Source organism: Chiloscyllium plagiosum, unplaced genomic scaffold, assembly GCF_037043375.1.
Source record: "Chiloscyllium plagiosum isolate Xiang-an unplaced genomic scaffold, Cpla_swu_hap1 HiC_scaffold_48, whole genome shotgun sequence".
Classification (NCBI taxonomy): domain Eukaryota; kingdom Metazoa; phylum Chordata; class Chondrichthyes; order Orectolobiformes; family Hemiscylliidae; genus Chiloscyllium; species Chiloscyllium plagiosum.
The window spans coordinates 11,159,528-11,187,092 of NW_028270186.1; the positions used below are offsets into that span (position 1 = coordinate 11,159,528).

At 41.0% G+C, this 27,565-nt stretch overlaps 1 protein-coding gene across 5 annotated transcripts in view; it reads left to right on the top strand.

Moving 5' to 3' along the window:
• polm (polymerase (DNA directed), mu) overlaps positions 1–27,394 on the top strand; it is a 46,289-nt gene extending 18,895 nt beyond the window's left edge. For all 5 annotated transcript variants that reach the window (XM_043681377.2, XM_043681380.2, XM_087984345.1 and 2 more), the window contains 11 exons: positions 157–368; positions 7,135–7,303; positions 12,711–12,809; positions 13,380–13,550; positions 13,701–13,772; positions 14,579–14,699; positions 16,593–16,725; positions 19,044–19,146; positions 22,669–23,001; positions 24,734–24,817; positions 26,764–27,394. In XM_043681377.2, coding sequence (XP_043537312.2) covers positions 163–368; positions 7,135–7,303; positions 12,711–12,809; positions 13,380–13,550; positions 13,701–13,772; positions 14,579–14,699; positions 16,593–16,725; positions 19,044–19,146; positions 22,669–23,001; positions 24,734–24,817; positions 26,764–26,850 — 1,578 coding nt within the window. In that variant the 5' untranslated portion in view covers positions 157–162 and the 3' untranslated portion in view covers positions 26,851–27,394. The remainder of the gene's footprint in view (positions 1–156; positions 369–7,134; positions 7,304–12,710; positions 12,810–13,379; positions 13,551–13,700; positions 13,773–14,578; positions 14,700–16,592; positions 16,726–19,043; positions 19,147–22,668; positions 23,002–24,733; positions 24,818–26,763) is intronic.
• Positions 27,395–27,565: the final 171 nt, after the last annotated feature.

A 27,565-nucleotide genomic window follows, 5' to 3' on the forward strand; every position in this document is an offset into this window, starting at 1 on the left:
TTAGTTCTGTCGTATGGAGCTGCTAAGCCAATGGCTGCTGTCATCTTTGTCCAAGCACCAATGGAAACAGGGGCTACATGTGGCGAATTTCACTGGGGACGTTGCCAGTCTTGTTTCGCTCATATTTGACCATGTTGTTTCATCTCCCTTTCCCAGCTCACCATGGCCTTACTGCCTCGGAAGAAGAGGCGGAAAGATCCAGCTCTTCCTGGTGCCTCAAACTCCAGGGATGGGGATGGCCCTGTTGTGGTGGCAAAGTTCTCTGAAGTTGGTATATTTTTGGTGGAGAGGAAAATGGGCTCAAGCAGGAGAAACTTCCTCACACAGCTTGCTCAGAAAAAGGGATTTCGAGTGGAGGAGCAGATGAGGTGAGTGAGCTGGAACTGTGAGTTTGGACCAAAGTTTGATCACATCAACGAATCCCTTCAGTGCTGATAGAGGCCATTTGGTGCATTGACTCTGCACCAACCTTTTGAAGAGCATCCCACCCAGAACTACCCCACCCTTACCCTATACCAGCAACCCTGCATTAACTTGACTAATCCATTACACATCTTTGGACTGCAGGAGGAAACCCACGTAGACACAGGCAGGTCATGCACACTCCACACAGGTAATCGCCCAAGGGTGGAATCAAACCTGGCACCCTGGCATTATGAGGCAACAGTGTGAACCACTGCTTCATCATCTTTTAAGCCGTAACTTGGACTTACATTGTGAATCATCATCATCATCATGTATTACCCAGCAGGAAGCTTTTTGGCCTATTCTGGAAGGAAGTCATTCTAATACTGCAAATGAGCACAGAGTTGGTGTCATTTTGCTGTCCTTCCACTCCCCCCCCCCCCCCCCCCCCAGTCATGCATGTTGTTCCTGCGTAATTAATGGTCATGCTCCCAATGACTGTTTCATATTATTGTTAAATATTAAGTAGTAAGTTGGTGATATTGAACATGAGTTGCTTAACAAAGGGACACTCTCAAAAAGTTTTTCATCTTAGAGTCATCAGAATATTTTGCAAGATGACCCATTCAAGAGGGAAAACAACATGAAAATGCATGAGTGAGAGTGCTGATGGGTTGGTGGATGAGTTGCTATGAAGAAGGCTTTGGACAATGTTGACTGACAATTCACTACCAGGCTTTGCTTCAGTTTTCAAGCAGGCAGATTGACTCTGATTGATGTGGGCATTGTCCTGAGACAAAAGCCAGTGAATGGTTATGACCTGTTTTGTTGCAATGGAACAGTTGCAGTGCATGTACCTGTTCTTTGTGTCAGCAAAGAACAGGGCCCTGTGTATTCATCTATGTATCTGCTGGTACACACAAGTGAGTCATGCAGTGAGCCCAACTGACCATTCTAAATTAGTTGTTGGTGTATTTCCTCACAACTTTAGGATTATGTGGCAAATTGTTTCAAACTACATACAGTAGTCCAGCTGTGGCCAAACCTAATTGCCAAATCCTGTCTGTTCTTCAGTTTGTGTCGGTCCTTGCTACACAAGAAGTCTTGGTGGTGTGCTAGAAGCCTGGCGCCCTTTCTGTTGTACCACTGTTCCAGATAGATATTGGGAGGAATCCGGTCAATGCCACTTTTTGAGATTCTGTTCTTGAATTCATCTTCTGAAACTCTGCCTATTGACCTGAACATTTAACTGGCTTGTGTCACGTGTTTCAACATAATTTCTTTATCCTGGCAACATGGAGATAGCAAACGGATTGCATTTCATAGTTGCTAAAATACCTATCTAATCCTTATCAAATGTGCCTGAGCACATTGTCTCAGTGTATTGCTGAGACTGTCAAAGTGCCATTCATGTTTCTGAATGTAGTCTGAAGATGATGATGCTCACCCCTGCTTAGCACTGATCTGAGGGTTTGTGTCTCTTGGATAAGAGGTTGTACACTATGTGAAGAAGAAGGAAGAGAAAATCTGTTGATAGAACACGGAGATGCACAATTATTGTTTGAGACATTAAATGCACATTGAGGACAGCGAGATGTCAGTGAGAAAAGGAAATAAAATTCCTAAAATGTGTACATGATGCTTACTTAAGTAGTTTGTTTGGAAGGAAATTGGCATTGATTTGTGAATATAGATCAAAATAACTTGGTGACAGGAATTAAAAGTGGGTTGATCATCTGGGGGGTGGTGATTGTAGCATGATAAGATTGCAGGTCAAAATCAAACTTTTTAAAAATCTATTCATGGAACGTGGGTGTCACTAGCTGGATCAGCCAGTATTGTATATTGCTTGTTGCCCTCAAGTAGATGGTGGTGAACTGCCATAATAGATGTAAGATGGAATAGAGAAGAAGACACCAAGGTGGAAAGTGAATTTGGGGATATCGCACTGAACATCAAGAGCTGGCCTTTTGTAAAGTTTTCTTGTTTGTTCAATGAATCGGAATGCACTGGCAAGGCCTGAATTTGTTGTTTATTCCCAATTGTTCTCTGAGGTTGTGGTCATAAGCCTCTTTCTTGAACCATTGTAAGTGACTTTGGTCCAACCACGCTACATATTGGCTGCAAATGATCAGTGCTGTGTTTCCAAGTCCAAACCAAATAAAGCATTTAACATGGACACAAGTAAAAATCAAGGTTATTTCAAAATTTCTTAATATCTGCAAGGGTAAATCGACGGAGGGATTAAAACCAAATGAAACTTGTCAGCAGATGCAGGAAGAATAGAGAAAGGCTGGGTGCTGATTAAGAGCAGGGGTGTTTATGTACCGGTAATTCACAGTATCACACAGGAAGCCCCTTACATGGCAAGAAGCAAAGAAAATATAATTTGAATGGTGTGTCTATACAAAACTTTAGTAAGACCACTGACAGAGTACTTTGGACAGTTTGGGCTCCACATTTTTTGGAAGTATGATGGAACAAAAAGTGAATGAACAAGAGAACCTTACTTTGCTGCTTCACAGGATGGAATAAAAATACAAAGAGAAGACTTGGAATATTGGAACCATTTCTTCACTGCAAGAATTTCAGAGATGACTCAACACATACATTTTTGAAGGAATGGGGCAGAACAGATAAGCAGAATCTGCTTCAGGTAATTGGATTGATTAAAGAGAGGATGTTGATATTGGATGAAACTGGAAACTGTTGAGACCAAAATTACTTTTTTTTTAAAAAAAAGAACTGCAAGGTTTCAAGGCTGTGCAGTTGTTTGTTGAAGCAGAGACAATGTTGACATTTAGACACAATTTACAAATGATTACAGAATGATAGGGAGGTGGTTCAAGTGGCAGTCATCCAGTTAACTTTGGGACCTGTGCAGGGAATCAGAACTACAAAAATTTTCGAGACAAGGTTCAGGAAAAGGGAAGTGAGATTTTGAAATGGGAGCAAACAAAGATTTGGGAGCAGTGGAATTTTATTTGTGCAGCATTAATTTCAGGCAACAAAACATGCCACTAAAAAATGCAAAACTATTTGCATGTTCATGGTGGAAAACTAATTGTGCATTTTGTATACAGTACCTGACATTTTACAATAATGCAGACTGTAGAGTCATACAGCATGGAAGCAGACCCTTCAGTCCAACTAGTCCACACCGACTACATTCCAAACCAAACTCGTCCCACTTGTCTGTTTGACCCAAATCCCTCCAAACTTTTCCTGTTCATGTACTTAGCCACATGTCTTTTAAATGTTCTAACTGTACCTGCATCCACCATTTTCTCTGGCACACACAAACGTAAAACAAAAGTTGCTCTCTGCATAAAACAAAAGTTGTCCTTCATAACCTTTTTAAAACTTTCTCCTCTCATCTTAAAACTATGCCCCCTGGTTTAGAACGCCACCACCCTAGGGAAAAATCCTTTGCTGTTCACCTGATCTATGTACCTCAAAACTTTATTAACCTCGACAGGGTCACCCGTCAGCCTCCCAACACTTCAGTGTGACAAATCCCAGCCTATTTGCATAACTCAAACCTTCTATTCTCGGCAATATCCTGGTAGATCTTTTCTGAACCCTCTCCAATTTAATCATATCCTTCCTAGAGCAGGGTGACTAGAACTGTACACAGTACTCCAGAAGACCCCTGTGACTTGCAGTATGCTGTAAGGATTGGTGTGCGGTCCACTTCTTTTCATCATTTATGTAAATGATGAGGATGTGAATTTAGGAGGAAATGTTAGGAACATTGTAGATGACAACAAAATTAGTGGTGTAGTAGGCAGTGAAGAAGATTATCTCCAAGTACAACAGGACCTTGATCAAATGGGCTGAGGTGTGGCAGGTGGAGTTTGATTGAGATCAATGTGAGATGTTGCGTTTTGATAAGGCAAATCAAGGCAGGATTTACACACTTAATCGTCCTGGGGAGTGTTGTCTAACAAAGCGACCTTGGGGAGGAGGTTCAGAGTTCCTTGAAGGTGGAGTTGCAGGTAGACAGGGTAGCGAATAAGGCATTTGGTATACTTGCCTTGATTGGGTACGGCATTGAGGAAAGGAGTTGGGATGTCATACTGCGGCTGATCAGGGCATTGGTTAGGCCACATTGGGAATACTGCATTCAATTCTCATCTCCCTTTATCAGAAAGATGTTGTTAAATCTGAAAGGGTGCAGAAAGAATTTACAAGGATGTTGCCAGGACTGGAGGGTTTGAACAATCCAAAGAGGCTGAATAGACAGGGACTAGTTTCCTTGGAATGTTGGAGGCTGAGGGGTCACCTTATAGAAGTATATAAAATCATGAGGGGCATGGAGAGGGTAATAGACAAGGTCTTTTCCCTGGGGTGGGGGAGTCCTGAACTGGAGGGCATAGGTTTACGGTGAGAGGAGAAAGATTTAAAAGGCACCTAAGAAGCAACTTTTTTATGCAGAGGGTGGTGTGTGTATGGAATGAGCTGCCAGAGGAAGTGGAGCTGGCTGGTACAATTACAACATTTAAAAGGCATCTGAATGGGTATATGATTAGGAAGGGTATGGGTTGTATGCTGGCAAATGGGACTAGATTAATTTAGGATATTTGGTTGGCATGGTGAGTTGGACGGAGGGGAATATTTCCATGGTATACATCTCCATAACTGTGTCACTGAGGCCTCATCAATTTCCTGTACAACCTCAACATGACATCCCAACTCTTGTAGTCCAAGGTCTGAGCAGTGATGGTAAGCATGCCAGAAGCCGCCTTGAGCATGCTGTCTACATATGATGCAAACTTTAAAGAATTGTGTACTTGAACCCCTTGGTGTCTAAGTTCTACAAAACAGCTAGTTCGGTTGGCTTGACGGTTGGTTTACAATGCCGAGTGATACTGACATTCTGGGCTCAATTCCCACATTGGCTAAGCTTACCGTGAAGGACCCAGTTCAAACTCAACCCTCACCTGAGGCAGGGTAAACTCAATACCATTTGTCTCTCTTCAATGAGAACAGCTCTTTGGTCCTCAGACCTTTTACCTTCAAAGAATTGAGGAAGAGGCCCTTAATTTGAGCGTTGTAAGCATCATGACCTTATTCACTGATCTTCCTCAATTATTTGGCAAGGTTTTGCATGCGGGAAAAATGTGACCTCTTGTGAAACCAGAGGCAGCACATGTCCTCTGTAAGTTACTCAATATCTTTTCAAAACATGTGAAGCAACATGTGTCCTTGTGATGTGCAGTGGCAGGAAAGTTGAAAAGTGCCTTTCTGAAATACTTGAGATAAAGACACTATATTTTGGTGGGTTATGCATCCTTTACATGAATTGGAAGGTGTAATTTCTACACAAGTTGTTTGGGGCATTACTTGTATCGATGAAACATTGTGGTCAACTTGTCTATCAGTTACATTGCAGTTGCAGGATTAATTATTCTGGACTTGGGTAGGTGAGAGGATTGGTGGCATAATTTGAATGAATCGAAGGAAATTGATACTAAATAAAGTACAGCATCAACAATTTTAATAACCCTTTTGTTCTGGTAAAATTATTTAAATTCACTGCCCACTTAACGATTGAAGTTATGTAAATGAGCAGCAGAATCATGGAAAACAGGGAAGCTTCATGCATCCTTGGTTTATTAGGTTGACAGTTCCAAGATTCTCATCTAGCAATACTTAAAGAACTGTGATATGTTTTCAAGTCAAATTGAGTGTGTTTAGAGGGGAACTTGAAAATATGTTCTAAAATATCTGCTTTAACTCCGTATCCTGACACTTCAAATGTTTGAGTGTGTCCTAGTATAAAATCCGTTGTGAGGTAATTTTTCCATTACACTATGACATTTCCAAGTCTCTTTGCTCTAGTTATCCATTCCTGTTATTCAGATCTCATATTCCCTTTGATCTCTTATAAATACCTGAGCCTTCATCTTCTCAGGGACCAGCTCTGGAATTCATTGAATGGGTGGCCCAGTGGTTAGCACTGCTACCTCACAGTGCCAAAGACCTGGGTTCAATTCCTGCCTCAGGAATGTGTGGAGTTTGCACATTCTCCCCGTGTTTGTGTGGGTTTCCTCTGGGTGCTCCAGTTTCCTCCCACAGTCCAAAAATGTGCAGGTTAGGTGAATTGGCCACTTGATGTGTGGTGGAATTTGAATTTATATCTCCAGAGCATTAGTCTGGGCTTTGACATAACTAATTTAGTAATATTAACGCTCCCTCTTGAGGTTTAGTATACTGGAGATGTAAAATAGTAATGGTTAATTATTAAGTTCTTGTCTTGCCTTTAGTATACTCAAGTTAACACATAAGAAAAATGCTGCTGCAAAGCAACCTTTTATTTGGAAAGGCATAATGAATGTTTGAGGATATCATCTCATATATTGCTACAGTTGTTTCTGTATATTGGTCCATGACACTTTTTTTTATTTTGGAGAATAATTTAAACTACAGAGCTGAAATAAATGTTAGTCTTTTATTTTGAGTAAATGCATCTCTTTGTGTAAGTGGAAAACTAATATGTTACAGATTAAACTTCTTTTAAAGTAATGTTTACATCTCTAAAGTGTACCTAGGTTGGCCATATTTTCTAGGGAAAAATTAGTTCACAGTTGAATTATGGACATCTCGAATGCAGCTGTCGCTCCTTTTTTTTTCTGGAACAGATATTCATGTGATAAAATTGTCCATTGTTTGGAATGAATTGTTACTTGATCTTAAATTTGCCAAGTTTCTTGTTTCTCTTTGCAGTGAATCCGTGACTCATGTTGTGTCTGAGAATAACTCGGGTGATGAAGTGTTCGAATTGCTGGCGAAACAGAGTGGAATTTGCAGAGCGGCCTTGATAGATATTACATGGTTCACTGAAAGTATGGCAGCAGGCAAACCCTTGGAAATAGAAAATCGTCATCGGCTTCAGGTATTTTAATACAGATCTGAACAGTGAACGCAAAAAGAGTATTAAACACATAAAGAGTCGCCGGAAATATTTGCAAGGAAGTGAGTTTTCATCCATGGTGGCTTATGATTGTTTTCCACAGAGTTTAGTTTGTTAAAATTCTGGGTTTATTACTTCCCTTTCACCCTTTGGGAGAGAAATGTCTTTTTATTGCGTTATGAAAAGATTATACGGGATAGAAGTAGGAGTAGACTATGTAGTCTGTTGGGTCTGTTGTACCATTCAGTAAAATCATAGCGATCTAATTGTGGCATTCACTCCACTTGTCGGCTTCTCCTCAACACCTTTCAACTTCGTATAGTTCAAAAATCATTAGAACTCAGCCTTGAAGATTCTTAATGACCAAGTCTCCAAAACTCTCTGGGCAAGAGAATTTCCATGTGTAATAACCCTCTATATTTTGGTCACAATGCTGGTCTCCCTGCTGCAGGAAGGGTGATGTGAAACTTGACAGGACACAGGAAAGATCAACAAGAATGTTGCCAGGGTTAGAGGGTTTGAACTAGGAGATGCTGAGTAGACTGGGGCTACTTTGCTTGGAGCATTTGAAGCTGAGGGGTGACCTTCATAGAGGTTTATAAAATCATGAGAGGCATGAATAGGGTAAACAGACAAGGTCTTTTGCTCACTCACAAAACTTGCAAATTGTGATTGGAAAGTGCAAATAGGCAACCAAGTAGCATAGAAAATTGGAGCATAAGGAAGCTATTCAGACCCTTGAGCCTGCTTTACCATTATTATGGTCGGAGAGTTTGAGATATATGGAGAAGGTGAATCAGCTGGAGCTATTTTCCTTGGAGCATCAGGAGCTGAGGGGTGACCGATAGGGAATTATAAAATCACGAGAGACATAGATTCGATAAAGAGCCAGGGTCTTTTCCCTTGGATGGGGGAGTCCAGAACTAGAGGGCATAGGTTTAGTGTGAGAGGGGAAAGATTTAAAAGGGACCTCAGGGGCCTTTTCTCCACATAAAGGTAAGGAATGAGTTGCCAGAGGAAGTGGAGGTGGCTGCAACATTTCCAACATTTAAAAAGCATCTGGATGGGTATATGAATAGGAAGGATTTACAGGAATATGGGCCAAATGCTGACAAATGGACTAGAATCATTTAGGATATCTGGTCATCATGGACGAGTAGGACTGCAGGGTCTGTTTCTGTGCTGTACATCTCTATGACTGATCCTCAGTATCAGTGTCACCCTCACATTCTGTCCCCACACCCTGTGATACCTTTCATGTCTGGAAACATAGCTGTTTCTTTCCTGGGCATTTTAAGTGAATTGAACTTAACGGCCTTCTGTGATGGAGATTTTCACAAGTTCACTCTCCTCTGAGTGAAGAATGTTTTCATCACCTTGGTCCTAAATAATCCACCGTGAATCCTGAGATGGTGAGCCCTAGTTCTGTACTCTTTCTCTCCTCTCCTTCCCCTTCTGCAGAATGGGAAAACATTATTCCTGGTCATGTTGTAAATTTTGGACTTGACAAGATATCTACATTCTAAAATGTCTCAGATAACTTTGGCTGAAGCAGAATGTTTTTGATCAGGGAGTGAGGTGAGCATCAGAAAATCAAGTAACAGTTTTTGCATCTTGTCACAAAAAAAGTCAGATTTGTTTTTGAATACACAGACATTATGGCTCAGTGCTACTTAGAAGCAGACAAATCACTGCTCATGTGCAAAATACATCTATTTTTGTTAGCCACCAGGCACAAGGTGGCATCGTCACTGGGCTCGTAATCCAGCTGCCCAGGCATAATTTCTGAGGACGTTGGTTCAAATCCCACCACAGCAGTTAGCGACATTTCAATGCTGTTCAAAACAATTGGGATGTGAAAGCAAGTCAAATGATGACCATGTAACTATTGTGAGTTATCATAAAAGACCCATTTGGTCCATCACTGCCCTTTTGGAAAAGATATCTGTCATCCTTACCTGGTCTGCTGACATGCAACATCAGACCCACAGCTATGTAGTTGAATCTTAACTGCCTGCTGGGCAATGAGGGGTGGGCAATATATTTCTGTCAGCGATGCCTATCTCCCATGAATGAAGAAATGCTGGTGGAAACTGGTTGTTTGCTTGAAGAAATAAGACTTGTGGAGATTCAAAGAACAAATATTTCGCAAGATTCAAAGCAGGAAACTAACAGCAGATTCATTTAACATGTGGTGTAAGGAGAATTTTGCCAGTTATCGTTGAAGAAGTTTGAGAAAAGTTCCAAATATTCAAGCATACTAAGCATGGTTTTGTGAACAGGGAATCTGTTAGACTGATCGAACAGAGATTTTTGTGAGTTAAGACGTACTATGGATAATGGGGGACCGTTAGATCTACTATACAAAAATATTTCTAGAAGGTATTTGATAAGATAACATCAAAAGTTATTGTGGAAAGTGAAACCTTAACGTGTAAGAGGTCATATATCGACATGATAGATCTTTTCAGTTGACAAGATGTATTGAGTGGTGTACTCCAGTGATCGATGCTAGGACTTGAATTGTTTACAATGTATAAATTACTTGGATGAAGGGAAAAAATATATGCTGAGTAAATTTTCTGATCACACAAAGATGTGTTGGAAAATACGTTATGAAGAGGACTCAGGAAGGTTTATAAGATTGATATGGACCAGACCAAATCCTTTTTGCATAGATTAAGGAGATAGCCTAGACCCTAACCTTTATCTTCCTTAAAGGCAAGTGTAAGGTGCAGTGTTCCAAATGTGATTCAATTGGTCACGCTGCTCAGCTTTAAGCAAAACACACTTTATTCGTTCTCTCGTTAAAATGCAAGCAGAAGAAAGAGTTGGTATAACTTTAACTCTACTGGAAAATTTAAGAGACTAATACATTATTTAACTCCTAAACAGCAACTGTTCTAAGATGGTAACTTTCTGCAAACACACCCTTGGCAAAGCCAAATTCTGTGAAATAGATTGTCTCACATGAGATGTTTCTCCAGGCCAGAACATAAGAACATGAAGAGGAAATCCTGGCGGAGAGATAATTCCAGCTTTTTGCTGTGGCTGAGAGAGATGTATAACAGGTTCCATTGCCAACTTCAAAGTCCCATCAACGGAAAGATAAATTAAAACCCTGGTTTTGTGGGAGCCTGTCTCTACCAGAGGACACAGCTTAAAAATACGGGGTAGACCATTTAGGTTAGAGATGAGGAGAAACGTCTTCACCCAGAGAGTGGTGGCTGTGTGGAATGCTCTGCCCCAGAGGGCAGTGGAGGCCCAGTCTCTGGATTCATTTAAGAAAGAGTTGGATAGAGCTCTCAAGGATAGTGGAATCAAGCGTTATGGAGATAAGGCAGGAACAGGATACTGATTAAGGATGATCAGTCCTGATCATATTGAATGGTGGTGCAGGCTCGAAGGGCAGAATGGCCTACTCCTGCATCTATTGTCTACCCATTCATGCTGCTTCTATTGTTCGAACTTGAAAAAAAGCCCAGGGCCTTGCAAACTGTTTACTTTCTGGCCTTGGAAGAGATCTCTCAATATCTCTGTCTCAACTTCTCCTCATTTTAAAAAAAACCTACTTTTTAAAGGTGTAGTATCGTCACACGATGTTGATAAGTGAGTGGGCAGAAATGTGTTAAAATGTGAATTGGTGCATCTTGGCAGGAAGAATAAAAAGATAAGCATGTGATCTAAATAATGAGAGATTGCAGAGCTCTAAGAAACAGAGAATCTGGCAGTAAAAGTGCATCATTCACAAAAGGTGAGTGCGAAGGTTCAGCAAGTAAAGAAGCCTAATAAAATGTAATCATTTATCATGAGAGGAATTAATTCTGAAAGTAGGAAGTGTGTGCTTCAGCTCTACTCTGGACTGGTGATTATTCACTTATGCACGTATGTGGTGATTCTGCTTTTGGAATATTCTGCACAGGTTCAGTCACCTTATTGAATAAAGGATGTAAATGCATTGGATGCACTTAAGGTGGGGTTTACAGAACTAATGCCTGGAATGGTGGATTGTCTCGAAGAAACGTTGGACAGGCTTGGCCAGTATCCGCATGAATTTGAACTTCATTGAAACATATAAGATCCTGATTGGTTTTGACAGGGGACATGTGGAGACAATGTTTCCTTTTGTGGAAGAATCGAGACTGAGGAGTCACTTTAAATTTCAGGGATTGCCAATTTAAAACAGCGATTAGGTCTCTGCTTATCTGAGGTTTTTGAATATTTGGAAGTCACTTCCTGAAAAGCTGGCATAAGCTAATTCATTGATTATTTTTAGAGCAGAGGGAAATAAACAAGGGGTGGTGGAAGGTTATTATGGGAAGTGGGAATTTGGATTTTAAGGTTCCGTCACATCAGCCAGGATCCTGTTGAATGGCCAAACAGGTTTGAGGGGCTGAATCACCACATCTTGCTCATGAATTGTATTTCTCTGTTTGTGTGAAATCCAATGAGTGAGCTTTATTGCTGCAAATTAGTTCAAGAATACTCACAAGAGTGAGTGAAACGGCTTCTGAAGGATACTAGAAGATCAGTCCAAGCAGGGCAGAGAAGCTGCTGAAAATCGAGGAGGAGTTTAGACTGCACTGGGCTTGGGGATGGGGTTTGGAGTTGTTGGGGGAGGTTGGTGTCGAGTATCAGTCAGTCACTGAAGTATTTTGTTTGGGTTTGTTCATTGGGATTAACCTTCATTTTAGTTTGGTACACGAGTTGCCTGTTAAACAATTTGTAGTTCATGTTGATTTTTAGTACAGTAGAAACCTTAAAATGTGAAATCTTGCCCTGTGATACTTTGTGGAAGTCACTGGGAATTGAGTCTTCATGATGTCTTAATATCCAAGAGATAGTAACAGTAGTTGATGAAGAACACAAAACTTAATTTATTTGGGACACATTGCACTCATTTCAGTTCAGGACATTTATACGCAGATTGGTAGAACTAAGGTTTGGACACGTTCATATGAGGTCATAGTATTGGAGTCTTAGCAAGTAAATACTTAGTTTGCCAATGAATAAGAATGTTAAACTATCACTTCTCCATCAAAAACTACACTAACCCAAAGGACATTTGCTTGCTGTTAACAAGAGTCAAGTGGGAACAATGGCTGTCCCTCTGTCGGCCTTCTGAGTTTTATATTGAGCAATGCTGGCAGGTCAGTTATCAACAGTGGTTTGAGGTGTTATGGTTGCTCCTTGCTTCAGAGGGAAGGATTGATGTGAAAACAAGCGTTTAGTCTGTCATCACAAGTATGCTACCTTCAAGCTATTTCCATGACACAGAAGTTTAGCTTAATATCCTAAGTTTTTGGTGATGTAATTCTGATTTGGAAGGAAGTGTTTTAGTGTATGGCTGGAGTTGGTCACAACACTCACCACTTGTGTTTGATTTTAGGTGAACAGAACTGCTGATTGTAGTGCCACGGATATTCCTGTTTCGCAGTATGCCTGTCAAAGAAGGACAACACTGAATAATAGAAATAATTTATTTACGGTAATAATCATGGACAAATGTCCTTTCCTGCCTCAAACCTCTAAAATACATTGTACTGATTATTGTGAATTAAGGTGAGACCCTTTGTCGTGCCCAAACTCATGACTTCTGGCTAAACAAAAACAGAAGTTGCTGGACAAACTCAACAGGTCTGGCAACATCTGTGGTGAGAGAAACAGAGTTTACCTTTCAATTCCAGTGACCCGTCTTCAGGTCACTGGCTAAACTATGTGAGAGGCAAATTACTTCTGGCAGTTATGTATATTTGTTACTTGATGAGACTGTTAGAACAGGCATGTTTATGTAAGTCAGTTGAGTCGAGCTTTGGAGCCTGACTGGAAGGACTTGGTTGAGAAGTGATGAATTGCCGTTTCAGAAGGGTGGGAGAAAAAGAAAATTCCTGGCCCTACATCCTTTATTGTAAGATCGGCATAACAATAATTTTTACGATTCTGGGGGTGAATTTGTCGTCTTTAAAGTTAAGGAAATTAGCAGTGTTGAAATGCAGACATTAAAAGAGATGGATCTGAATGGATTGAGATGGGGGTCACCAATCATGATTTTGCCTAGGATGCTTTGAAGATACTTGCAGAAAATGCAGAGTTATGTGAAAATGAAGGACGGAACCTGGCATTCGCAAGAGCATCTTCTATTCTAAAATCATTGCCATATCGTGTAACCAAAATGGATGATCTCCAAGGAATTCCCAGTCTTGGGGAACATTCCAAAAAGGTGATTAAGGTAAAAACATAACAAATTTGTTTTTCTAATCTGGTTCCTCAGGCTAATCAAGAGTGCAGTTAGTTTTTACAACGTACTGGATTTGAATGATTGCTTTTCACGCAATCCTTCAAATGAAAGACATGAACACTTCTTTCCGCTTGGCTGCAGGAAATCCTTGAAGATGGAAACTGCGGGGAAGTTGAGAAGTTAATCCAAAATGAAAGATATCAAACACTAAAGGTGAGTCTCAGTTTTTGATGTATTTTGCTACACATGAAATTAACTGAAACGTTCACATGGCAAGTCTCGAGCATCTCGTGTCAGATAATGGTTACTGAGGACATCTCTCAGATATTATGTTTGAGGAAACAGCAGTTGTCTCATGTCAGATAATGGGAGAAAACCATTTCCAGACGATATCAATCTGTTTGATATAAACTCACTGACTATTTTCGTTTTGGTCTGAGCATTGGAGGTTCACTCATTTATAATATTCAAGGCTGAGTTCAATAAGGCTGAGTTCAGAAGCAGGTTAATAGATATAACTAGAGCTGGACAGTCAGGAAAGCTGAGTTCAGCCCTGTATCAAGTCAGCCATGGACTTATTTAGTGCCAGAGCACGTCGAATGGCAATTTCTTGCTTCATGTTTTTGTATATTTTGTATGTTTTGCATTATATTTATTTTGTCTGTGCAATTTCCTATATTGCAAAAGCGATTAGATTTTTACTCAAATATTTCCTTGCTTTAAAGTATGAGAGAATGTCCTGAGGTCACAAAAGGTGCAATACGCCAGCATGATGAGTTCACTTTCAATTCTGGCTGTGATTGTTGATGGATGCCTGCCTCCTTCCTGTTGCTGAATTTTGGGGAACAGTGCCCCTCAGCATATAACCAATTGCTTAGACTCGTTGATGGTCCGTGGTTTACTTTGTGTATAAAAATAACGACACCCTTCACTTGAGCTCTCCTGCTGCTTCTGTTTACAAAAATGAGAAGTCAGTCTCTGGTTCCTATGGTTTGTAAACTTAGTTTCTGATTTTGCAGCGATTTACCAGCATCTTTGGCGTTGGTGTGAAGACAGCTGATAAGTGGTATAGAGAGGGACTGCGAACGCTGCATGAACTGAAAGCATCAAAAATAAAACTCACTAAAGAACAAGAAGCAGGTAATGAAGTTGTTGAAAAAAAACAATTTAACCTGTTGCCTTTGAAGTTGTTCACTTTTCTCAAGGACATTTGTAATTTGTTTCGTCTTTCTGATAATTTGGAACTGTGCTCCCAGCAAGAATCAGTTTCATCAAGACAGAAGGGATGAAAAAGCAAATTCAGCCTAAGGTGGGATTTTACTGACATTTTCTTGAAGGGAAATAATTCACTTGTGAACTCCTTGCAATTGTAATGTACCCTATACTTCAAATGTACACTTATGGCATACCTTTCATGCCTTCTACTAAAGTCATCAATTTTTATCTACATTGTTGGAATGAGTGGCTTTTGCTTAAGTATAATTGAATGGATGCCAACAGCGCTTTGTTAGCTTGTGCTTGTCTTCGCCGAGATGTGAGAGCTAGTTTGCATTTTTTTGGAGAGCATTACAAACAAATTTGACATTGTCCATAATTGATATTCATAAATTTACACATTTGAATAGGACTTAGTTGATTCTCTGAGACTTTTATAAAATGACTTTAGAGGGGAGAATCAAAGATTGGCCAAGAATTCTTGGCCAATGTTCATCAATCTCAACATGAGGACTGATTATAGATTTTGAGACTATGTTTGATAGTAGGGAATAAAATTACAGATTTAAGTTGGAAATGGCTGTAACTTGGAAATCAAATGTGATATGGAGAAGTGGGGACATCCATTAGCTCTTTTCACAGGATTGTAGGGTACACATGTTGAAAGTCTGGATGAGGTTGCAGAAGTTGGATGAAATGAGCTTAAGGTTTTGCAGTCGAAGACAAGCATTTTAAAATCTGCGCTGTAGGAAATAAGTATTGGACCTCGAGGAAGAAAAGGCTTACACTGACATATTGGAGAGTCCCAACTTCAATCAGAATTGAGTTTGGCAAATTGAGTTTGCTTGGAATCAAAGCATGAATAAGTTTGCAACTCCTTCATTTGCATTTAAAGGCTTTTTAGAAGAGGCAGCAACAAAACGTGCTCTTTAATGGAACTTGTAACACCCAAAATCAAAGAGTCATAATCATAGTCTGATCAACATGGATCATTTGAAGTCTGGGAGACCAATCTATTCTCAGCTGTCACATTTTTCCAGCAACTTTTAGAGATGTTCCATAGATGGTTAATTCAGGTAGACATTGAGCTCGACCAAAGCAAGAGATGTTTGATGGGCTAAATAAGGTTAAGTTGAGGAATTTAGTTTTGAAAAGAGATTGAAGAGTGGACAGAAAGTGATGGAGAGACTGAGAGATGAAAGGAAGAAATTCCTAACACTGCTGCAAACAGCTCCTGGCACATCAAATTACACTGTGGCAAAGGAAGTTGTGGCATGAGACGCTGGAATTAAGGAATGCGGAGTTCACAGAAGGTGATAGGGCTGAATACATTGAATCATAGAATCCCTACAGTGTGGAAGCATACCATTCACCCCATCGAGTCTACACTGCCTCGCTGACGAGCATCCCACCAAGATCTAAACCCCTCCCCTCTCCCTGTAACTCTGCATCTTCCCCTGGCTGATCCATTGAGCCTGTACATTCCTTGACACTGTGCAACAATTTAGTTGGGCAATCAATTTCACCATTAGGGCTGAAATTTTAGCTTTAGTATGATAATGGATTGGAATGTGGAAATCAGGGTGGCTAAAAGGCACATGGAAGTATTATGCAATATTATTTTGCTTGTCACCTTTGATGCTGCCAACCATCAACGAAGGTAAGTAATAAATTGTAAATAGGCCCAGGCGTTTTTTTTTTAAAAACTCCTTCTGGTTGAAAAATGAAACTTGATCTGAATAATATTTCAAAAATACCTGCAATCCCCTGTGAAGTCCATACCTGTTTTTGAACTAAAAAGTTCCTTTTGTTTTACAGGCTTACTCTATTATGAAGACCTCATTGTCCCAGTCACAATGGCTGAGGCAGATTCAATCAGGAAAATTGTTGAAGAAGCTGTACACAGATTTCTACCTGCTGCAGTTATCAAGTTAACTGGTGGCTTTCGAAGGTTAGAGCTCCGCTGTTTTCCATTGTATCATTTAGTTCTGTTAAATTCAGCTTATCTTTGTCAAAGCCTGTGATATTTAACTACTGAGAAAGGTTGAGACAAAAGAACCTTTATAATGTTGAGAAACCGAGTGGGAAGCCAAGGCTCTTAAATAGAGTCGTAGAGTCATAGAGATGTACAGCATGGAAACATACCCTTCAGTCCAACCCATCCACGCTGACCAGATATCCCAACCCAATCTAGTCCCACCTGCACCCGGCCCATATCCCTCCAAACCCTTCCTTTTCATATATCCATCCAAATGCCTCTTAAATGTTGCAATTGTACCAGCCTCCACCACATCCACTGGCAACTCATTCCATATAAGTACCACCCTCTGCGTGAAAAAGTTGCCCCTTTTATATCTTTCCCCCCTCACCCTAAACCTATGCCCTCTAGTTCCCCAACCCCAGGGAAAAGACTTTGCCTATTTATTCTATCCATGCCCCTCATAATTTTGTAAACCTCTATAAGGTCACCCCTCAGCCTCCGATGCTCCAGGGAAAACAGCCCCAGCCTGTTCAGCCGCTCCCTGTAGCTCAGATCCTCCAACCCTGGCAACATCCTTGTAAATCTTTTCTGAACTTTTTCAAGTTTCATAACATCTTTCCGATAGGAAGGAGACCAGAATTGCATGCAATATTCCAACAGTGGCCTAACCAATGTCCTGTACAGCTGCAACATGACCTCCCAACTCCTGTACTCAATACTCTGACCAATAAACGAAAGTATACCAAACGAAGATTTTAAACAAGGGAAGAGATAAGGTAAATTAGGAACTCAGGTTTTTGATTTTTAGGAGTCGTGGCATTGACAGATTTGAAAGCCTTGTTACAATTATTTGTTTCTCCATCCAGAGCAAAATGGAAAATTTTCTCTCTTGTCCTAATTTATTGGCTGAAACTGGGTTTTAGCACTTGTTGGTTAATTGTGAGCAACATATCGGGTTTGAATAGCAGAGGACTGTGTGCATACTGAAAATCTGAACTAAAATCAGAAAATGCTGAACAGGTTATGATTTGGAGATGCCGGTGTTGGACTGGGGTGTACAAAGTTAAAAATCACACAACACCAGGTTATAGTCCAACAGGTTTAATTGGAAGCACACTAGCTTTCAGAGTGCCATGCCTTCAACCACCTGATAAAGGAGCAGTGCTCCGAAAGCTGTTGTGCTTTCAGTTCAACCTGATGGACTATAACCTGGTGTTGTGTGATATTTAACTCTGAACAGGTTAGGCAGTATTTGTGGAAAGAGAAATTGACTCAACATTGCGGGTCAATGACTGTGCGTGAGAATTGGGAAAAATTACAGATGCAATAGTGCTTGAGCAAGAGGTGGAAGGGACAAGGACAAACAAAGTTTTCTGGTAGGATGGCAGAGAAGATGAGTCTTACAGGACTGAATACACTGGTACCAGATAAGGAAAGAAGCAAAATTTACTTCAATTTAATGTAATATCTTTACTTCTCTCAAAGGCATTTCCTTTACCTTGGGGGTATCAAATGCAGGTTGGATGCGCACTTTAGAGAACACCACCATTCAGTCTGCAGATGTGACCTTGAACTTCCAGTCACCTATCATCTTAAGTCTGCACCTTACTCTCATACTGACATCTCAGCCTTTCTCTTGCTGTTGGTAAAGCTCAACATAAGTTGAGGAATGGGCCCCTATGTTTTAAATTGAGCTCTTGACACCTTCTGGACTCACCAATTAATTGAACAATTTGAGGTGGCAGAGGTGGATATGCCAGCAATGTTTCAGAGGCATCTTGACAGATAGATGAATAGGCAGGGAAAAGAAGGATATGAATTGTATAGAGGCAGTTTAGAAAGGCTACATGTGTTGGTGCAGTCTTGGTGGTGCGATTGGCTGTTCCTGTGCTGTACTGTGCTTTGTTCTAATTTCCAATCAGAAAATGTTTTTCCAGATTGTTTCTGTCTCTTTGCATGTTTGAGATTTTCTCTTATTTTTGCTTTCAGACAACAGCATGTTTGCAACTGGCACTTTGTTGGTTTATTTACAGTACTTGTTTTTGTCATATCACTCTTCCCTTTGTCATAAGATTATCACCACAACTGTTGGAATGGGAACTGAACACTGTGTTGCATTCACCAGATCCTAAAGAAATGCTTTTGAAAACACCACTGCATTTTAATTTTTTTTCAATGTGATACTGTATTCCTCCAACATCCCCTGAAAATGATTTTTCTATTTATTTTGAAGGACTTGTTTTCTTGTTACTGGCTTGTGTTCACATCTACAATGTTGTGATTTTCAGAGGAAAGGAGTCTGGCCATGATGTTGACCTTCTGATAACTCACCAAGATGAAGGCAAGGAACAGGGTCTTCTTCACCAAGTGATTAATTGGATGGCTGTCCAGGTATGAATTGGACCTGACTAATTCCAGAAAATCCTAAGAGTTGAAGGGCTTATGCCCGAAACGTCGATTCTCCTGTTCCTTTGCTGCCTGGCCGACTGCGCTTTTCCAGCAACACGTTTTTAAGCTCTGATCTCCAGCATCTGCAGTCCTCACTTTCTCCCATTTTATACCATGGTCCCAGTCACACAAGATGACATTTATGTTTTCCATTCAGAATGTTTCTGTCCTGTCTCATGCGTGGACAATTGATTGGACTCTTTTACAACACTGCATAATAGGATACTGGCCAAAAAGGGAAGTCTGTGGTCAGTGGTGTAATGAGAAATGGGCATTGTCAGAGCAGGAGGTAGATTTTTTTGGAAAAGGTGAGCTTGGAAAATATGATGAGCAGACATAGAAGAAAAGCTAGCATCTGACGTAGTTTAAGACTACATGGAGAGGAACTCTAAGAATTCTGTCTTGGATTCCTGATGCTCAGTTTTTTTTAGAAGCAGTTGGCATTGTGTCATAGAAATAGGTTTTAGATTGGGAAAATCATTTGTGGTAAGTTGGGTGAAACCACACACTTTTTAGCAAAATTTCTATCTTGACTCTGTGTCTCTGCTTCCCATAGTACTGAGCTGTTCTGGATACAGAGTTCCTTTATTACTGGAGTTTTACATTGATATGAGTATCATTGGCTGTATCTCTGGATTGTTGATAATAATTTCTCTCTTTCTCTTTTCCACTGGCCAGTAATGAGATACTCAAAGCTTGGGGAAGAATAAACAACTGAGGCTAGAATATCACCACAGGCCATCATCTTTGGTGTCTCCTGAGGACATCTGTTCATGTCCCACTGTCCCATCCACCTCTGTACCCTATTGTCAAGCTGAACCATAATGTGATACACTGGCATCCTGTTTGAGCTTGAGCTGAGCTTCACATTTGCCATTCTACGTATCACATTACATTGTCCTCAAGTGCTCTCCGGAATGCCAATGTGCTCAAACCTTAGTGTACACAGTGTTGGTTCTTTTATAGAACACTCCTCCCCTTGCTGACCAATAATTTCTCTCTCATTCCAAAATGCTAAGAGGAAATCCTACTTCAGCAAACTTCCAGAGCTCACCTGACCAAATTTCTTTAAAGCAGAGACATGCTGAGAGCACACCTTCTGTAGATCGTCTATGCTGGCTCAGTAAGATGGGGCTCACAGCCAATCGAATTTAAGAATCTTCACTGAGACATGTTGTAACCATCCCTGTCAAAACTTGGGGCTGTCAAAAGAAAGAAGTCACCAGGAAGCTAACAGAAAAAAACAACTAATGGAGCTTATGCTTGCCTTGCATCCTGCAGAGAAGTGGGACCACATGCCCTTGGTGTTTTAATTTGGTCACCACGGTGCAGTAACTCTGAATTTCCATTCAACTGTTTTGGCCATTGAGGGCCAGTTGCCTGCAGTTGAATTCCATTTGAAGTCGTTGAACTCAGTGACCAGCAACGAGGCACGTGTCAATGAATCGTCTTTCACTTCAAACAGGCTAGTCCTGACTGCATAGACTGATCAGACACTCTGCTGCCCAACCCCCTGAGAGAACCTGGTCAGCTCTGGTAATAGCGACAATAGTAAGGGTCTTAGCCAGTGCACAATCTATTGCCTTCCTTTTATTCAGTCTCTGTTCTTTCCAAATGTGCAACGCACCTTGAAGGAGACAACTATTCTTGAGATCCAGGTAGTGTTCTAAGAACCCATGTTCGAATCCCACCATGGAGGTGGATTGTTATGGGCCAGGCCAGACCCCCTCAAAATATTGGAAGAAGGTAGCCTCGACCCTAATTTTTTCTTACTTTAAGGGCAGATGTGAAGTCAATATTCCAGGTGTGATGTAGCTGGTCAAACCACTGGGCTCGAAGCAAAACAGGATTTATTTAAACACGACAGTTGAAGCATAAACAAAAGAAAACGGAATTTAGAATAACTAGACTATTGGAAAACTTAACCGACTCAACTAAGGAGCTGTTCCAATTCCCGTAACATCCCATAAGCACACCACTTGCCAAAAACTAAATTCAAACACAGGTTCTTACAGGAATGAGAGATTTCGGAGAGAAAAGTCCGGCAGGGATCATCTGCTGAAGCATGGAACCTTTTGCACTGCAGCAGCTTCTGTGACTGCTACCACTAAACCTCACGAGAAAAATCCTGAAATGGGAGAATTGGCCATTCCCTGCCATTGTTAAGGGAGACATTTCCGCACCTCTGCCTTTATGACCTCTCTCATGAAAAAAACCCCAAATAAACTCAATAACTTTTTTAGAGTGACAGCATTGTCACAGATTGAATTAAAACAACCTGAAATTGTTGGTCTAGTCATGTTGATTTGTTGGATGAACTCACCTGATTCATTCACGTCCTTCAGGGCAGGAAACTGCAGTCCTTACCCAGTCTGGCCAACCTGTGACACGAGAGCCACAGCAACACGTTTGACTGGCTTCTGGGAAATGAGGGATGGACAATAAATGCTGGTATTGCCAGCTTTGCCCACGTCCTGTAAATGAATTGAAAAGAAAAGAAAACTGAATGAGCTGTATTCTTCAAATCCTAAATCTGTTTGAAGACTATTAAACTGAAAACTCTTCCCCTTGGGGAGAATCTTGCATGAGCTCCATGCCTTCTGAATTGCCTCAGAGAAAGCGCCAACTTAGCTTTCAATTCAACCTTTGCTTTCCAGCTGTTTCTCAGGTCACATTGGCAATTTTTGGAATCTTGCAATACAATCATCAGGGAATCGCTTTACCCCCTTGCAGAATATTCTCCAGCCCATTCAGGTCATAGATGATAAGAACACCAACCCCGACAAGAGGTTTTTCCAAGCATACGGATCATTGCAAACTGGAGAGTTTTAACTGAGAAGGGATGAGTCCAAGTTGGGTTGAAGTTTTAAAAATAAGCTTCCTAATTTTAAATCCACCTGTTGAGGCTTTGATTGAAGCAGGAAGTGAAACTGAAATGAACTGAATATCCTGCTGATCCGTTCCAAGGAAGCGGGTTGTACAGTCAATCGAATAAGGAGGCTGAATGTGAAATTGTCATTTGAGCTTTTCAACTTGATCAGTTTGTCAAGAGGTGAGTTCCATTCTATCTGCCTTGTGGGCCACTTTCCCTTCCTGTGGAATCCTGCCCCCAAACTTTCCCATGAGAACTCTGCTGATCGCTTCGCTAGTCTTCCTGTCGCAGAAGCTGGGCAATTATTTTTCATTTGCTTTCCTGAAACTACTTTGAGATTAAAAATTAGTTGTAAAAGTGACAAGACTTTATAATGTTTACAATCGTGGCTAAAACTAGGTCATAGAAAATGTTCCTTTTAAGCAGGTTGAGGAGAGATTTTGTTATTGTACTTGGTAAATGAGTGCTTCCTTGCATCATGAATATATCAACTTGTAAGAAATTTGGTCATGCAGTCCTGAGTCAAAGAGCTGAGATTATTTCTGTGTGAAGAGTAGATATTTATTTACATGGTTATTTTCCAAATGTTTTAGGGTATGATCTTGTATGATGACATCACAGACAACAGGGACCAAAAGTGGAAGACCAAGGAGCCGGAGATATTTGATCATTTTGCAAAGTGTTATTTAATCTTCAAACTGCAGAAGGATATGGTAAATGTTGTTGACCTGAACACGTCAGGTGATCATGACTCTTTGGCTGTGAATGAGGCAAAGGAGATGGGACTTGGTGGCCAAGCAGGAACATATGAGCATGCAAGTTGTGCTGCAGTGAAGGATAAAGACTGGAAGGCTATCAGAGTGGATCTGGTCGTTGCACCCTTCAGCCAGTATGCCTATGCCTTATTAGGATGGACAGGTTCTAGGGTAAGTATAATCAAGAACAGCAAAACTGTATTATTGTCCAGTATTTAAAAAACAAAACTGTAAAGGTGGAAAATGTAAATGTTACAGCTGACCAACTTAGAAATTGACCAGGACTGGCTAACATTTGGATAAATTCATGTTAAGGCTCATGATTGAAAAGTCTTTTATTTACAAACGTTGACACATATAGTCTCCATTTCCGGCATTTTCAGCTTGATGATCTGAAAAGTGGAATGTGAAGACAATTTGTTTGTTAATATAGAAGCTATTGATCAGCTGAGGAAAGATGCTTCTGACTGTCAAGAGTTTGGGCTCAAGCCCGGCTATGATTTCATGGACATAATTTAGATTGACAGTGAAATAGCTACCTTTTTCAGACAAATCTTTTTTGCTCTGGTTAGTCATTAAACAAGCAGGACTATCTGTACCTGTTCATTGAAACATTAACACCTTTCTGATACATGTTCAATAAGTGCTGCTTCGCCCAATACACCTGCACAATTCCCCTCACACTGCTCACTAGCAAAGTGATATTTTACTTTCGGCTCGCAAACAGAAGTAACAAATTGGTTATGAAATGTATTGGTCTGCTGTTAGACTGTGAGAAAGTGCAAGGCACTTGGCTGTTGTATGATCAATTAAAATTAGAGGCATAAAGGAAACTACACAGAAACGCAAGGATTTCCCCCCCCCCCACCCCCCACACAACTCCTGGTCCCAATGGAAAGGTGCCCCTGATGGTCAGACATTGTCACAAACTTCATACACTTTCCATCAAGTCCACTCCCCCATGAGGCTCAACCCTGAATTTCAACATATTATTGTCTTCATCACAAAATCTGCTGACTTCTACTTAACCACTCCATGTGGTTGCAAATTCTATTGCAGTTCGCCAGTTGTAAAAAGAAAATGTATACAGTTGAAAGTAGAGTAAATGTGCACTCTAATGATTTAATGAGTTGCCTGCAAGTCGCTGACCCTGGAAAGCCTGATCTCCACAGGACATTACAGTTGGTTCAGCACCCTGGCAAAACTGCCTGTGTTTGTCCAAGAATATTGTGCCCATTTCCTGCAAAAGGTGTGTTGAGATGAACATGTGGGTTTTCCCTACAGTTTCCAATTAGCCCCCAGTAAATTAGCCTTTGAGTCGAGTTTGGCAAGGCACCTGGCAACCTATGAGCAAGGCAAAAGTGAGGACTGCAGATGCTGGAAACCAGAGTCTAGATTAGAGTGGTGCTGGAAAAGCTCAGCAGGTCAGGTAGCATCTGAGGAGCACGATAATCGACGCTTGGGGCAAAAGCCCTTCATCAGGAATGAAGGCAGGGAGCCTCCAGGGTGGAGCTCTCTGCTTTCATTCCTGATGAAGGACTTTTGCCCGTAACGTCGATTTTCCTGCTCCTCGGATGCTGCCTGACCTGCTGTGCTTTTCCAGCACCACTCTAATCTACACCTGACAACCTATGGAACCGAAGACTGACATGAGTTCAAGACTTGAGATCTGGAAGCAGAGAACGTTGGTTTGCACCAATGCGGGGAGAGAACAGTGGTGGAAGGCAGGGGGAAACCCAGGAGAGAGCAGTGAGAGTTTGAGGGGTGGTGTTGGGAAGAGGAAAATAAAACTTTCACATTCCAAAAATGAGAGAAAAAATAAATCACTTCAAAAGAGGAAATTTCTTCCTTTTGACTTTGTTTGAATGACTTTTTTTTTGTTTATTTTTATTATATTCTGTAGTTGTTTGAACGAGACCTACGCAGATACGCCAAGCACTTCAAGCATATGAGTTTGAGCAGCCATTCTTTGTTTGATAATGAACAGGTGGGAAGAAATTGAATTCCTTCGCTCTGCACCTTTTTGAAAATCTTCAAGTCAAATCCATTGATGTCCTTGAAATGCTATGACTGTTCAATCAGCAGAGATTTGTTGGGCTGAATGGCCCCCTTCTGTGTTTTATGATTCTCAGTAATGTTACATCAGAACATTCCATAGCATGTGGGCAGCACGGTGGCACAGTGGTTAGCACTGCTGCCTCACAGCGCCAGAGATCCGGGTTCAATTCCCGCCTCAGGCGACTGACTTGTGTGGAGTTTGCACGTTCTCCCCGTGTCTGCGTGGGTTTCCTCCGGGTGCTCCGGTTTCCTCCCACAGTCCAAAGATGTGCGGGTCAGGTGAATTGGCCATGCTAGATTGCCCGTAGTGTTAGGTGAAGGGTTAAATGTAGGGGAATGGGTCTGGGTGGGTTGCGCTTCGGCGGGGCGGTGTGGACTTGTTGGGCCGAAGGGCCTGTTTCCACACTGTAAGTAATCTAATCTAAAAATCGAATCTAATCTAAACATCAAAGTAAAGTTTGGGAAAGAGACCATTCAGCCATTGTGTCAATGCTGGTTTCATGAGGGATTTAATGATCTGTTCTAATCTCCATTTGTGCAATCTAGTCGAGAGTTTTGCAGGTGCATATTCAGGATTCTTTTAAATCAAGTGGGGTCTTCCACCTTAGCCATCAAAATGGGCAGCAAATTCAGGACACCCTTTAGTTGGAAAGGTAATTGCTTACATCCCCTCTAATCCTTCCACCAATCACTTTAAATTTATGTCCTCCAGTAATTGACCACATTGCTAAGGATAACTGTGTCAGTGTCTATTCTGTCTAAGCCTCTTGTTCTTTGTGATGCTGTCAGTTTCACAGTCATACCTCCTGACATGATCAAGGAATAATAAACCTGATGAAGGGCTTTTGCCCGAAACGTCGATTTTGCCTGTCTTCGGATGCTGCCTGAATTGCTGTGCTCTTCCAGCACCACTGATCCAGAATTAAGGAAGGCAGCTGAGTTCTATCTTGTCAAGTGCAGTTTGGGGCACTAATTGTTGGTGATCCTTAGACCCTAACAAGAAATATTTCTCAAAAACTCTTGTAAATTACAATAATTTGCCAACACATGATACTTCTAATACATTAGATTCCCCTTCATAAATTGTGGAGGAGTAAAATTGAAGTGACATTTGGTGTGCCGGTCATATCATGGTTTTTATTTGTAATTTTGAAAAGAACATGATTTTTTTTGAATTGCCAGCCAGATAGCAGCTGGTAGCACTTCTGACTCTTTGGCAGAAGTTAACAGGGACGTTGCATTTCAAAGATCTGGGCATATAATCCTGGCTGATACGCTGTGCTGCACTGAGGGAGTGTTGCATTCACAGAGCTGACAATCATGTAAATGATGGTGCCTCCAAAAAATGAGCCACAACATGGGGCACAGGTGATAGTGACCAACTCGCTGGAGCAAATATTGGAGGGCTGTTTCTCCCCAGTATTGGATAAGCATCACCCAGAGTAGACTGGAATTTGCATTGAATTGTTCATGCAAATGACCGGTTGTGAAGGCCAGATCAACACCTACTGCCTGCTTTGCTAATTGTATATTGCTCAACATTCAATGAGGTGATATCTTTCCAATGAGACATTCAGCCACCAAACTGTCTGCTGTCTTGGGTAGGCTTAAAAGATTGACATGATTTGAAAGAACAGTGGAGTTATTCAGAGTGTAGTATCTAATAATAATTTGCTCAGTGAGTTTTGCAGAATTACAGATTAGCTGTTCTAGCAGACTTCTGTTTGAGCAAACTTGCTGTGCAGGATTCCATAGTGCCAACATTATCCCAGTGACTGCACTTGCAAAATTGTATTGGACGGGAAGGGTTTGCACACCCTGAGGTTGTGAAATGAACCATATACATGCAAGCCTTTCTTTTCTTCCTAATTGCAGAAAAGGTTTTTGATGGCTGCTACAGAAGAAGAGATTTTTGCACATTTAGGATTGGATTACATACCACCTCAGGAAAGGAATGCATGATGTGCTGAATTCAACTCATCAGACTATGGGGAAGAAACAGTGAGGACACCTTCAATGATCCTTCTCACAAAATGTATGTTGCATTTTTATAACTGGATATCTAACACCACGTAAAAAATTGGCCATTCACCAGTGTTTGATTTTGTTTGGCTAGCACGTATCTCCTGTCTGATATATTGTAGAATTGGTAAGTTCTGTGTTAATCAATTTACCAGCCTGTGAAATGTTTCTGTTATGCATTCACATACTTAGCTGTTGGTTCAACTGATGAATTCTCTTTGAGTGGGAACCTCTGTTTTTATGAGTCAGGAGGTTGTCAAGCCACATCCCACTCCACTGACTTGAGCACAGAATCTTAGCTGAAACACAGGGAGGTGTTACACCTGTCAGAGCTGCTGTTTTTTGAGATGAGAATTTATGTATCTGCCGTTCAGGTGTATGATAAAAATCTCCAAGTTTGAAAAATAAGACAAGCTTTTCCTGGTGCCGTTGTCAATCTTTGTCCGAAATCAAGAATGCTGAATAAAATCAACATCTGAGCTTGCTTTGTCATCTTTGTACTTCATTTCCTACAGGTGTCATGGTACCTGAGGTACTTCATTGGCTGGACAGACGTTTGGGATATCCTTAACTCATGAAATAAGCTCTACCCATGTTATTTTTTACACGTACAGTCTTATAGGCATATGGTACCTAAACAATCCAGTAATGATAC